The sequence below is a fragment of the Heteronotia binoei genome, chromosome 15 (assembly GCF_032191835.1).
Source record: "Heteronotia binoei isolate CCM8104 ecotype False Entrance Well chromosome 15, APGP_CSIRO_Hbin_v1, whole genome shotgun sequence".
Lineage (NCBI taxonomy): Eukaryota > Metazoa > Chordata > Lepidosauria > Squamata > Gekkonidae > Heteronotia > Heteronotia binoei.
In genome coordinates, this window is record NC_083237.1 from 21,219,787 (window position 1) to 21,232,899 (window position 13,113).

At 46.4% G+C, this 13,113-nt stretch overlaps 1 protein-coding gene across 1 annotated transcript in view; it reads left to right on the top strand.

Annotated features, from left to right (window-relative positions):
- HSD3B7 (hydroxy-delta-5-steroid dehydrogenase, 3 beta- and steroid delta-isomerase 7) overlaps nucleotides 1–13,113 on the top strand; it is a 42,280-nt gene that overhangs the window by 9,687 nt on the left and 19,480 nt on the right. The window contains exon 2 of the mRNA XM_060255524.1: nucleotides 4,002–4,151. Coding sequence (XP_060111507.1) covers nucleotides 4,002–4,151 — 150 coding nt within the window. The remainder of the gene's footprint in view (nucleotides 1–4,001; nucleotides 4,152–13,113) is intronic.

A 13,113-nucleotide genomic window follows, 5' to 3' on the forward strand; every position in this document is an offset into this window, starting at 1 on the left:
AGGTTGAAAAGCCAGGGCAAAGGCCCTGAGTAGCCATTGGAAATGGGGAAAGGAGAGAAAATACTCTGTGCATCAGAATGGCTAACTTGTAGCAGCCTTGCATTTCTGGGAATAGGAAAGTTAGCAATAAAATAAGTAATAAATAACTATTGGAGAAGAGAGAGATGAAGTGAAATTTACTACGTTTACACCAGGCCTCTCCATGCTGAGGGCTCACTTTAAGGTTTAAGGCCAGAGTTCTCTGGGTACATTCCAACCTGGTGGTTCTATGACTTTTCTGAGGCTGGTGTAAAACATGTGGAGCTCACAGGTTCCCTCCATCAAATTCCACACACACCTCATATCCGGCTACAAGCCTCCTTCCTTGATTCTGCAGAAAGTTGACACCAGTGCATTGCTGAGTGTCATACAGTCTTGTGGACATAGCCGTCTTGTGGCGCTGTCTGATTCTTCAAGGGGTGGGGTTTCTAGTTAAGCCTTGGCAATTATCTGAAATGTCTAAAAGGAAATGAGACACCGTCTCCCTCTCTCTCCCTTCTGAACAAACACTGGCTATGGAGTTTTAGGAATGCACAACGGTGGGGCTTGGGTGGCTACATTTTGATCTTCTTCTACAGCCTGATCAGTGTTCTGATATGCACTACATAATAAAGCCACAGCACAAGCCGGTTTCCCTGTTCATTTCAGTGGGAGGGACCAAGGCTTAGTGGTCAGCATCTGCTGGGCATGCAGAAGGCCCCAGGTTCAATCCCTGGCATCTCCAGTTAAATGGGCTGGGCAGCAGGGAATGAGTCCAAGACCCTGGAGAACTGCTGTCAGCCTGAGGAGACAGTGTTGGCTTTGGTGGACCAGTGGTCTGGGTCCAGATAAGCTGGTTTCCATGCGTTCACCACTTTTCTTACAGACCAGGGGCTGTCCTGGTCATATTAAAATAGACTCCTAATATTGTAATGCCCTGCATTGATCTCTGGTACAGCCTCATTTGGAATACTGCGAACAGTACTGAACGGTCCCTGTATCTCCAAAAGGACATTGCAGAACTGGGAAAAGTGCTGGGGCGGGCTTCCTAATAAGGAAAGGCTGAAGAGTGTGGGACAGTTCCATTTAGAAAAGAGATGACTAAGGGGAGGGGCATGATAGAGGTTTATAAAATTACACACGAGGCGGAAAGAGGTGACAAAGAGAACTTTTTCTCCCTCACCCAGAATACTAGACCTCAAGGGCATCCACTGAAGCTGACAGACAGGAGGTTCAGGACAGGCGAAAAGAAATTCTGCTTTTCACAGAGAGTAATTAAATTGTGGCATTTCCTGCCCGAGGATGTAGCGATGGCCCCAGAAATAAACAGTTTTAAAGCAAGAATAGATTGATTCATGAAGGCTCTCAGTGGCTACTAGCTGTGGTGACTAAGGGGAACCTCCGTCTTCGGAGGCACTAGGCCTCTGAATCCCAGAGCCAGGAGGCAACCTCAGGGGAAGGCCAAAGAACAGCACAAAACAAGGGAGCAAATTTCAGAGAGCTCTAGCATTGTTGGTCAAGGTGGTTGCCACCCTAGAATTCCAGTTGGTCTTCCGGCTACACAGATTGGTTCTCCTGCAGACGGGAGGGTGGACTGGACTCTGTAACCCCGTACACTGGGTTCCCTCCCGTCAATCTCTGCCCTCCCCAGACACTGCCCCCAACTCCTCAGGTATTTCCCTACCTAGAGTTCACAACCCAAGGCTGGATGTTCCATGCAAAAAGAAAAGAAGGGGAAGTAGTTTAAAGGGAGAAGGAGGACGAGGAGAAGAAGATGATGGTGATATTGGACTTATATCCCACCCGATACTCTGAATCTCAGAGCAGCCACAATCTCCTTTTACTTCCCCCCCCCCACAGCAGGCACCCTGTGAGGTAGGTGGGGCTGAGAGGGTTCTCACAGCAGCTGCCCTTTCAAGGACAACTCCTGAGAGAGCTATGGCTGAGCCAAGGCCATTCCAGCAGCTGTAAATGGAGCGGGGAATCAAATCCGGTTCTCCCAGATAAAAGTCCACACACTTAACAACTACACCAAACTGATGGGAATGCAAGAATATTGTCTTGATAGTGCTGGATGTGAAACACAGCAGAGAAGCAGCCACCCTTGAACTGGCCACTCTCCCTTTGGGAGTTGAATAGACGGCAGTTAATTGGATGTCATCCCGGCACTAACTTGGAGCACAAAGGTCCCCTGTTAAGGCAGCGTACAGAAGAGAAACAGGGGAGTCCTTGTATCAGCAAGGCTGGAGATTAACTTTCAGCAGTGCACAGCCAAAATGGGTAGTGTTACTAGTGGTTGCACCACCCACCCACAACTCTGTGGTTTTTTGTTTTGTTTCTCTACCCCGGTAGCCTTCCTTCTCTTGTGAAACCTGTTATTTCACCCAGTTGCCTTCTAGACCAAACTGGCTTAATGTTTGAGCCACATAAAATAAACATCAGATGTTTGAGAGCTGCAAGACATGAACATCAGATGTTTGCAGACAGGAAGGAAAGAAATAGATAGGGGAGGGGGAAAGAAAGCAACTTTAAATACATTCTCCCAGCTGCCAGCTGGCTTGGCTTGAAGAAATTATTTAAAGAGACAAATGCTGCTCCGAGTTGGCCGACAGGGCGGTGGGGGCTTCAAGAGCCACACAATATGTGTGAAAGAGCCACATGTGGCTCCCGAGATGCAGTTTGGCCACTCCTGACCTAGACATTAAGCTTTTAATGGCGCCTAGCATCTAAACCAGTGGACCTGACTGGCATAAGTTGACCTTTCTGGGCACTGGGAGAGAGAAAGAGAGATGAAACCTTGTGGCAGTGACTGCAGTGGCAAGTCCTTGTATTCTGTTCCCCCTCCTATCCCTGGCGCTGTCTAGAAACTGGGCAGGGAAGCTGTTTGCGGTTTTAGAATATCCTGGGGAACTACTTGAGTGGGTAAAAAGGGTAGTGCTATTTCTAGAAGGAATGTTTTGTTTACATCAGAAGGTCGCTGTAGGTTGGCTTTCTTTCCTTCCCAAAGAATGCAGTCAGTTCACATTCTCTCTGCTCGACTATTGTAAAAAGGATTGCTCAAATCTGCCAGGATGATGCAAGGCATTGAGAGGAGTATCTGCTGCACCGCAAGGGAGGTGAAGAAAATCTTTTGTTTTGCAAGAAGCAGTTGGGATGAGAAAATTCAAGACAGAAGCTTGCAGGGAGGGAAACTGCACCAGGGCCTCAGCCTTTCCATATCCCAGCTTGCGCCCAATATGCCAAATGCATAAGAGCAGGCATAAGGACGTTGACTTGGCCAACCTTGATTTGGATGGCCTGATCTCGTTGGATCTTGGAAGCTAAGCAGGGTCAGCCATGGCTAGTCCTTGGAGGGGAGACCACCAAGGAAGTCCGGGGTCACTACACAGAAGCAGGCTGTGGCAAAACATTTATTTTGCTTTGAAAACCCTACAGGATCATAGAATCATAGAGGTGGAAGAGACCTCCAGGGTCATCTAGTCCAACCCCCTGCTCCATGCCCAGAAGATGGCAACAAACTCCAGGATCCCTGACCAAACTGACCTGGAGAAAAATAAGTCAGTTTATAAGTCAGCTGTGGCCTGACAACACTTTGTGCCACTACAACTCTCTTGCAGTTTCCCCACTGACGTTGGTGCACTCTAAGCTCTGCACATACACAAGCAAGCAAGCTGTGGATTGCAAAGATCTGGCAGAGCTCTTGATCTCTTAAGACATTTTTTATCCCTGCTGTCCCCTGTAAAGAGCTCAGAGCTGGAGGCAATCCTAATTCACACCATCTTGTGTTTCTTCTGGTAGGGGTGGAATGGGACTAGGAACCAGAGAAAAGTCCAGCTATCTGTCTTGTCAGTGTGAATCAGGTTACAAGCCCTAAGATGCGGGCCCATTGAGGACGAGACTGTGCTGGTTTACCTCCCAGCTTGTAGGTTGCATTCCTCTCCCAGATATGACTCCTCGCCTTTTTCTTTTAACGTTTCTCACAGATAAGGTGATTCTGATCAAGGGAAATATTGGCAACTTGCAAGAAGTGGAGGCCGCCGTGAAAGGAGCCCATGTGGTCATCCACGCAGCCAGCCTGGTGGATGTTTGGGGCCGGTTCCTGCCATCGAAAATCGGAGAGGTCAATGTGCACGGTAAGAATTGGGGGAATCCCGAGGCCATCCAGCCCAAGGCCACAAAATGTCCCGGAAGGTGCTTACAGGGGTGTCACGACTCAGGGGGGTCTTACCAATTGCTGCCACAACTGGGTTAAAGGTCTCCCTTGAGAAGGCCCAGAGTACCCTCCCAAGCCCTTCCAGGCCTCCCTTAGCTTAGGCCAAATAATGGGCGTGAGGACCAGGCAGAGTTAACAACAAGGGGGAAAAAGGTTTATTTTAAAAGGTCAGTGCAATATAACAAACAAGGTGCATAAAACAGTAAAAGGGGTGAAGGGAAAATAAACAAATGCCCTAACGCATCTATCTGTACAGTCCCTAACTAATACCAACACTTACCCCCTTGGGTAAGGGCCTTTCCCTTGTTTCCAGCTCTCCAGGCAACATCCTGCCTCCAGCTAAGCCTTTCAGGGAAAGAACACCCACTTCCTGGGCTTGGCCTTTATATATTCTCTTCCCAGGCCCCACCCCTCTCTGGGCTTGTTTCCCTCCAAACCCCTTGCTGTCCAATCAGAGGGGATCCTGGGAGATGTAGGCTTTTCCCAGTAACTCCTAAGCAGGCTTCCCTGGGACTTGCAGGCCTTGCTAGGCCCAGGATCATGACAAGGGGAAATACAGTTGCCGCCCTCCAGGTGAGGCTTGGTGTTTTTCTGGAATTGTAAGTGAACTCCAAACTGCAGAGATCAGAACCCCTGCAGGAAACAGCAGCTTTGGAAGGCAGACTTTATGACTTCACACTTCTTCTGAACTCCTTCTGCCCTCCCCAGGCCCTGCTTTCAAATCTCGGAATTTCTGAAGCTGGAGTTGGCAGCCTAAGAAGCAATGGGCCCATCTTGCTTAGATAGTGTTCCACAGAAAGGGCCTGTTTTTCTAACATGCAGGGGGTCCCATGTGTCATCATTGGCCCTGATATTGTCGTCATGTTTACATGCAAGTAGGGAGAAGGCCCTCTGTACATGGCCAGTGGCACTCTCTTTCTAATATCCATTGGATATACCATAACAAGTGGAGCTTTCCTCATGAGTGGAGTTGTGGGGTGGGGGGGGCTGTTGAAGCTGAATCCAAAGGAAGGAATTCCCAAACCTGCTGTTAAATAAAGCTCCAGGTGGGCTAGGACTGTTAACACGGAGGGGCTGCAGAAGGAGTGAGCAGTATAAAGGACTTGGGTTTATTTCTGCCACATAGGTGAGATGTTTAACCCGTTTCTGGATTGTTCAATTTCAGACTGCAGGTGTGGACTGACATTGATTTCTCCTATTTTTATTTTTTTTATTAATGACTTACATATGGAAAACGAGCCTATTGGGAGAAAGCTACACCTCTACTGAGAGTTTTCTACATGCAGGGAATTTTAAGCCTTTAACTGCCCCCCCCGCCCAGTTGCCGTAGTGAAGTCCAGGAACATGTTAATCACTGTGATCCTGCTAGTGGTTTTCCTCTCTGCCTTAAAGGATGGTCTTGCAGACTTCACTTTCTTTTTGTCTTTCAAATGCTCTGAAGTGACATATTTTCTAGGAAACAAACGTTGTCTGCTCTTGCCAGGCAAATAAGTCATTGGCTGGTCAGTTTATGATGTGGAAAATTCAATGAAAACAAAGTTTGTGAGGTGGTTGGGGGGAAATCAGAGCTGCTAATTGAGGCAAGCGGGAAGGAAGTCTGACAGCCAGGAAGCTGGAGCTTGGAAAAGGGCAAGGAAGAGGAAGCCAGCTGGGTTGCTTTGCCCGCCAACTGTTGAACGAATATCTTCTGAGAGTGTTAATCCTTTCCAAGAACTTGATCCAGCACTTAAGGATTAAATGCAGCGCTTTGTTTCTGTAGTTCTAGATTCAAATTCAGGAACACCTTACAGATCAACAAGATTTTTGGGGTGCAGACTTATTGAGAGTCAAAAAACTGGGGGCCTGGAGGATACTCAGAGAGGTGGCTGAATACAGCCTGCCCTCTCATCTTGACTGGGTATTTCAAGGAGGTCTCCCATTCAAGTACTAACCACAATCAACCCTGCTTAGTTCCCGAGATCTGATGAGATTGGGCTTGCCTGGGCTAGTCAAGTCAGGGCTTACCCTGAAAATCTTGTTGGTCTCTAAGCTGCTGCTGGACTCACATCTAGGTCTTGTATTTTAGACCAACAAGGCTGCTTTTTCAAAGTGTTGTTTCTCTAAGAGTAGAGGCTAAGGCTCAAGGAGCTACTCTCCAAAGAAGGGATCCTGCCCCTAATCCAGATGGATCTTGTACATGCTCTGAGCTCACCTTGCTTTTTACATGAAACAAGAAATCCATGCATATATCGGAAATGGGTATGTCTTGCCTGTCTTCTTGGATTTGCATTTCCTCTTGATGCAGAAGAACTGAATGCCCTTGAAGTATCTTGGCATTTTGTGGTGTCACAGTTCAATGCTTAGGGGTAAATCACAGAGTTGGAAGGGTCTTCCAAGATCATCTAGTCCAACCCCCTGCACAATGCAGGAAATTCACAAATAACTCCCCCCACACATACACAAGTGACCCCTGCTCCATGCCCAGAAGATGGCAAAAGAATTCTAGGATCCCTGGCCAAACTGGACTGGAGAAAAATTGCCTCCTGACCCCAAAGTGGTCTTACATGACTCCTGGGCATGTAAGAAAGGCCCACAAGAATGTTGGATGCCTCTTGAAAATAGGTCCTACAATTGGAAAAATACCTTGTAAACAGCATTGTTGAGTTGTAAGTCTCTGGTAACACGTAAAACCGGGAATGGTTTTCAGGGTAAGCCCTGACTTGGACAGCCCAGGCAAGCCCAATCTCATCAGATCTTGGAAGCTAAGCAGGGTTGACTGTGGTTAGTACTTGGATGGGAGACCTCCTTGAAATACCCAGTCAAGATGACAGGGCAGGCTCTATTCAGCCACCTCTTTGAATATCCTCCAGGCCCCCAATTTTTTGACTCTCAACTTGCTACTTCTTTCCCATTGTGCTTCTGTGCTGCTGTCAAACTGCTGAATAAAAACCCAGCCTCATTCCAGTAGCTTATTCCCTGATTTTAAAGATCTGACAGTTGGGAAACCGGAGCTTGGAAAAGGGCAAGAAAGAGGAAGCCAATTTAGGCTGCCTGAGCTAAAAAAACAGCCAAATAGCCACTCAGAGCTCTTTGGGAAAACCTCAGCCAGCCCACCCCACCCCATTCTCTGAAATTCAGGGTTCTACAAAAACAAAATCCCTTTTTAACAGAATGCAGTCTCTAGCTTTTCCCCCTGGAAAATAAACAGGAAAAAACTTCAAGGACTGCCTCCAAAGCTGAAAGACGATTTGAGATCCAACTCCCATTTTCAGTTAACTAGGCTCATTCTTCAGACCCTTGTCCACAGTCTTCTCTCTCATGTCCTGTCCTTTCCACCGCTTCCCTTCTGCCCTGCCCTCCCCCCCATGTCAGTTGTGACAAATGAGAACCTCGGGCAAGAAATCTGAGCAACGTCTGGCCTCCTCTCCTCTCTGTGCCTGCACAGAATGCTGTTCTCTTGCCTGTGAAGATCCACACCCAAGGCCTCTGTTTTCCCCTGCCTCCCCCCCACCCCAGCATCTGGACCTAGCACTGAAGAGGGCCTGGGGTATATGGGCAGGTTTTAAAACTCCACCACTTCTCCAACCTTTCTTTCAGAGCCAGGATTGCAAAGAGGTGGATCACTGACCATAAGCAGATAGTTTCCAGTGGGTAGCCATGTTCGTCCGCAGTAGAAGAATCAAGATTTGAATTCAGGAGCACCTTAGAGACCAACAAAGGTATAAGGTTTCAAGAGTTTTAGCTCCCTTTGTGAGAAACATACAAATTGATGAAGAGAGCTTTGACTGTTTTGAAAGCTTATATCATGGGTGGCCAAACATGCTTAACGAATAAACATCAGATGTTTGAGAGCTGCAAAACAGGGAGAGGAGGGAGGGAAGGAAGGAAGGATGGAAAGAAAGAAAGAAAGAAAAAGGAAGGAAGGAAGGAAGGAAGGGAGTTGAAAGAAAGCAACTTTAAATGCATTATCTGAGCTGCAGGCTAGCTTGACTTGGAGAAGTGATTTAAAGAGACAAATACCTTCTCCAAGTCAGCCAATGGGATGAGGTAGGGTGGGGGCTTCGAGAGCCATACAGTATGTGTCAGAGAGCCACCCCAGGCTTATACCTTGGAAGTCTTTAAGGTGTTCCTGGACTTGAATTTTGACCATACTCGGAGTGCCCTTGCTTACTATGCTGTGACCTGTCTGGTGTTAAGGGAAGGGGTGACTTTGAGTGTCTTTAAGGTAGGTGGAGCCCAGGTACATCTCATCTTAATAAAGCCACAGTAAATAGCCATCTTACAGTGTGGTTAGGGCCATCTTTCCCAACTGAATTTTGTACGTGAAGCTGTGTATCACCTCAAGGTGATGCTCCCTCACATCTCACGAGAGCAGACAAAAGCAGGGTGGTGTAGTGGATAGAGTGTCGGACTAGGATCTTAAGAGAGCCGGGTTCGAATCTCCAGTTTGCTATGGAAACTTGCTGAGTTACCTTGGGCCAGCCACACGCTCTCAACCTGACCTACCTCACCAGGTGGCTGCTGTGAGGATAAATCAGCAGAATGGAAAGCGATGCTCTGAGACACTGTGGGTCCCTGTTTGGGAGAAGAGTGGGAAATAAATGCAACTGCATGCAGATTAGAGGTACTTAAATCAGGTTTTAAGCATATTATGTGAGGCTCAAACTATAAGATTGCCTGGTTTGAGTTGGCAAATTTGGGGGCTAGAGCCTGGGGAGGGACACAGAGTCTACCCTCCAAAGCAGCCATATTGTCCTGGGGAACTCATGTCCATAGTGCGGCAATCAACTGTAATAGTGAGAGATCTCCAGGCCCCACCTGAAGGTTGGCAACCCTGCATCAGGAGCCACGAAATACATTTTGAACATCTCCAGTTTGAACCTTTTGCCACCTCATTGCCCTGCATCCCTGGGTCATTACTAACGTATTTGTATGATTTAAAAATGAAGAAACTGATAGTAACCTTTGTGATAATCTTTCTTAGGACTGGACTGAAATAAGGCAGAGGTGACTGCTTAAGTTCTAGAACCGCCACTTCTGTCCTGTCACCCACCCTCCTCCCCACAGTTTTTTAATAAATGCTACTTTCTAGGAAGGGTTTCAGGATGACCAACTTCCCTTATTAGCATCCCTTTGACTATTTAGGCTGGAGGCTTTTCTGGTTACCTACCACAGAGCTGAATGGAAATCACGTGCTTCCTAAGAAGGGGCAGCTTTTATGGCTGCAGAATGTGGCAATGATTTGCTTGTTTGTCCCAACAGCACAAAAGCTGCCCTTAAGTATCTATCTGTGGCCACCCAGGAACTGAAGGCTCAGACAAGCACTCGGCCACTTGGCATTTATAACCCATTGCAGTTTAAAGGCCTAAACTCAGCAGCCCTTTGCCATCCCCCCCACTCCCTTCCAGCTGCCTAGCCACAGAGCGGCTGTTGTCCCTTACTCGGTATTTCAATTCAGACTCAAAACCACTTCTTTGAAGAGGAAGGGAGGAGACAGTCCTCCCTTTCAACTTCTAGGGTTACATCCAGCCTGCTTTTTCATGCAGTCTTACCCACTTCTTCTCACAAAAGTCCCTATCCTGTGTAGTTTTTGCTCATGCATGTCCTCCCAAACCCCAGCACAGCTTTTCTGGATGGTCAAAGTTGGACCTCTGTTTTCTGTAGCTGTTTGGTTACAACTGTGACACCCCTTTCCACTCACAACCTCTATATATCTCTCTGGTTCAGGGTTATATGTAGGTCAGGCCATCCCACTTCGCTACCCTTTCCTCTCAAGAGCCATGACTGTGTCACAACTCAGGTCCTCTCTCTACGTAGCAGAGACATCAGCAGAGAAGGTAGCCCAGCCCTCTTTAATAAAAAGCCCTCAACACTTCCTTTTTGGGGTTGGGGGGTTTGTACACTGTTCCATTCACACACTGCCACCATTTATTCATATCCAGAAGTAAGACCAAGATCTTCACTGGGGTGTGTTTTTTTCCCTGAGACACACAGCCACAGGGTTAAACAAACAAGCAGTTAACTTTCATTTGTGGATTGAATATAACACTGAAGAAAATATTTTTGGTAGAAGATACAATGTTTCTTTCCCTTGAAGTTTTGAACTTTCCCTACTCCAGCATTTTGGAACTTCTTTACAAATTGACTTTTCTTTCCATTTAACTTTCAGCTGCTCTTCCCCTCAGCTTCACTCAGTCATACTGTTTTCTCTCTCAACCTCCCTTGGCTGCCAATTCCCAATTGCTGTTTTCCAATGGTCAGTCCACTCGCCAGCATTCCATCAGTTCTCATTGACTGCTCTTAGGGGGAGGTGGAACCTCACCTTTCTGTCTCCACAACCTATTGTTGTTACCTATTTGCTGTGCTATTTATAGTCTGCCTTTCTCACTGGAACTAAAGGCGGATTACACAGAGCAAGCTGATACAGTCAAATATCTAATAAAACAATGAAATGGGTTTTAGATTGTAAAAATGTGGAACCAGCCAAAGATTTGAAAACAGAACTGAAGTGAAGCATAAGTGTTAACATGGCATGTTAAACAAGGCAAAATTCACATAGTCAGATCCAACTTACAGCAATAGGAAGTACAAAAGATACACAGGAGTACAGACCACAAGCTCTAACCCTTGACCCAGGTTACTTCCTGTACCATTTTGTTTCACTACAGGCCTATTACCTGTTTAGAAAATCCTTCTTGAATAATTTGGCTTTGCAGAGTTAAAACACAGTTTAACACTAGTCCCAATGTTTTTATTTTAAAAATGTGTGAAAAGTGGGCCTTTCTAATGCTCAGACCCTCTTTACAGCTCTAGGATAAGTTCTAGATGTTCTCTCCTTATTACCGTTGATTAGGAGGGAGGTATACATATTCAGGGGTGGCCAACGGTAGCTCTCCAGATGTTTTTTGCCTACAACTCCCATCAGCCCCAGCCAGCATGGCCAATGGCTGGGGCTGATGGGAGTTGTAGGCAAAAAACATCTGGAGAGCTACTGTTGGCCACCCCAGATATAGATCTCTCTTAATAGATGTTCTGCGGGCCAGACTTTCCCCTCTGAACTGGTACTTTCAGTTAGAGCTTGGGGCAGGGGGATCTACACATGCTTTTCTTTTCAAGATGATTATACTCTACAGTTGGGCAGCAGCACAGCTAGGGTTGCCAGCCTGCAGGTGGGGCCTGGAGATCTCCTGCTTTTACAACTGATCTCCAACTGGCAGAGATCAGCTCCCCTGGAGAAAATGGCTGCTTGGAAGGGTGGGCTGTATGGCATTGCACCACGCTGTGGCCCCTCCCCAAACCCCACCCTTTCCCAGATCCACCACTGAAAGTCTTCAGGTATTTTCCAACACAGAGCTGGCAGCCCTACAGCACACTCTTGTCTGTTCTTCTCACAGATCCTCTTTCCTTCACCCCGTCCCAAAAAGGAGAATATGGAAAAGCCTCCTGTCCTATGTCACTAGGTCATAACGTCCCTGAGTCCCTCCCAAAATTTCTTTGCCATGCCTTTGAGTCCCTCTCCAGCAATGGTGGAATTCAGGGGCACCTAATGAAGCTGATGGAGGAATAGCTTCAGAACGTTGAAGAAGAAATACTCAAGGAGTGACGAAGTTGGGGGATGTTGCGATGGCCACAAGCATTGGGTGGCTTTAAAAAGAGATTAGAGGTATGGAGAAGTCCATCAGTGGTATGGTAACGTCATATCCAGAGGCAGCAAACCTCTGAATATAAGTGCTGGGAGGCAGCAGCAGAAGGGGAGACCTTGGCCCCTCCACTCTGTTGGTTGGCCCTGAAGGGCAAGTGTCTGGCTATTGTGTGTGAAACCGGATGCAAGATTAGATGGGCCGCTGGCCTGAGCTGGCAGGGCACCTCTTATGGTTTTCTGCAGTGCTCCTAAAGCTAAGCAGAAAACAAAACCACATGTGTAAAATATGCTCTACATAATGTAGAATATAATGATCATGAACGTACACTGTGCTATGCAAACCAGAAACAGAAATTAATACAGGAAGTTCATCATAATATACAACCATGAAAAATACCTGTTCTATACTGCCATGTATAATAAATATCTGTTCCAAGCAACAAGCTTTTTCTCGGCTCGAAATTAACAAGTCTATATTATGTAGTGCTTCCAATTTGTTCTTAACGGGAACTCCCGGTTGCGATTATGTGATCCAGCTGGGAGTTCCTTTTAAGAACAAATTGGAAACATTACGAATATAGACTTGTTAAACTTCAAGTTGAGAAAAAGCTTGTGGCTTAGAACAAATATGTATAATATATGGCGGTATAGAAGAGTTATTTTTCATGGTTGTATATTATGATGAATTTTCTACATTAATTTCTGTAATATTTATTATATAAAGCATATTTTGCATGGTTTAGTATTGTTTTTTGTTTCTTGTTTAGTCTTACCATCATGGTCTCTATTGTGTGCTCCTAAAGCTGGCTGTGTTCAAAGCTTACAGCTAAGTAATTTTTAAACACCTCTTGTTTTCTGTTTAGGTTTTTGCTGTTTTACCTTAACACTAATGTGCCCCTCCTTGCTATTAAACGTAGCCACCTGCTCAAAGATGAAACTCTTGGGTTGCTAGAAAACAACCGAGGAGTTTAAGTTTATTTCAATTTATATCGCGCCCTTCCCGCTGAAGTGGCTCAGGGCGGCTCACAGCACATAAAATCTAACATAAAATTATTGAATTTAAAACATTTTACACAGTTAAAACAGTAAAAAACATATAACAGCGGTCTATTAAAACTACACTCAGTTTCCAATGCCAGTTAATTATAAGCCAGCCGGAAGAGGGCTGTCTTACAGGCCCTGCGGATCCCGCAGGGCCCTCACCTCTTCCGGCAGCTGGTTCCACCAGAAAGGGGCCGTTACAGAGAAAGCCCTGTCCTTG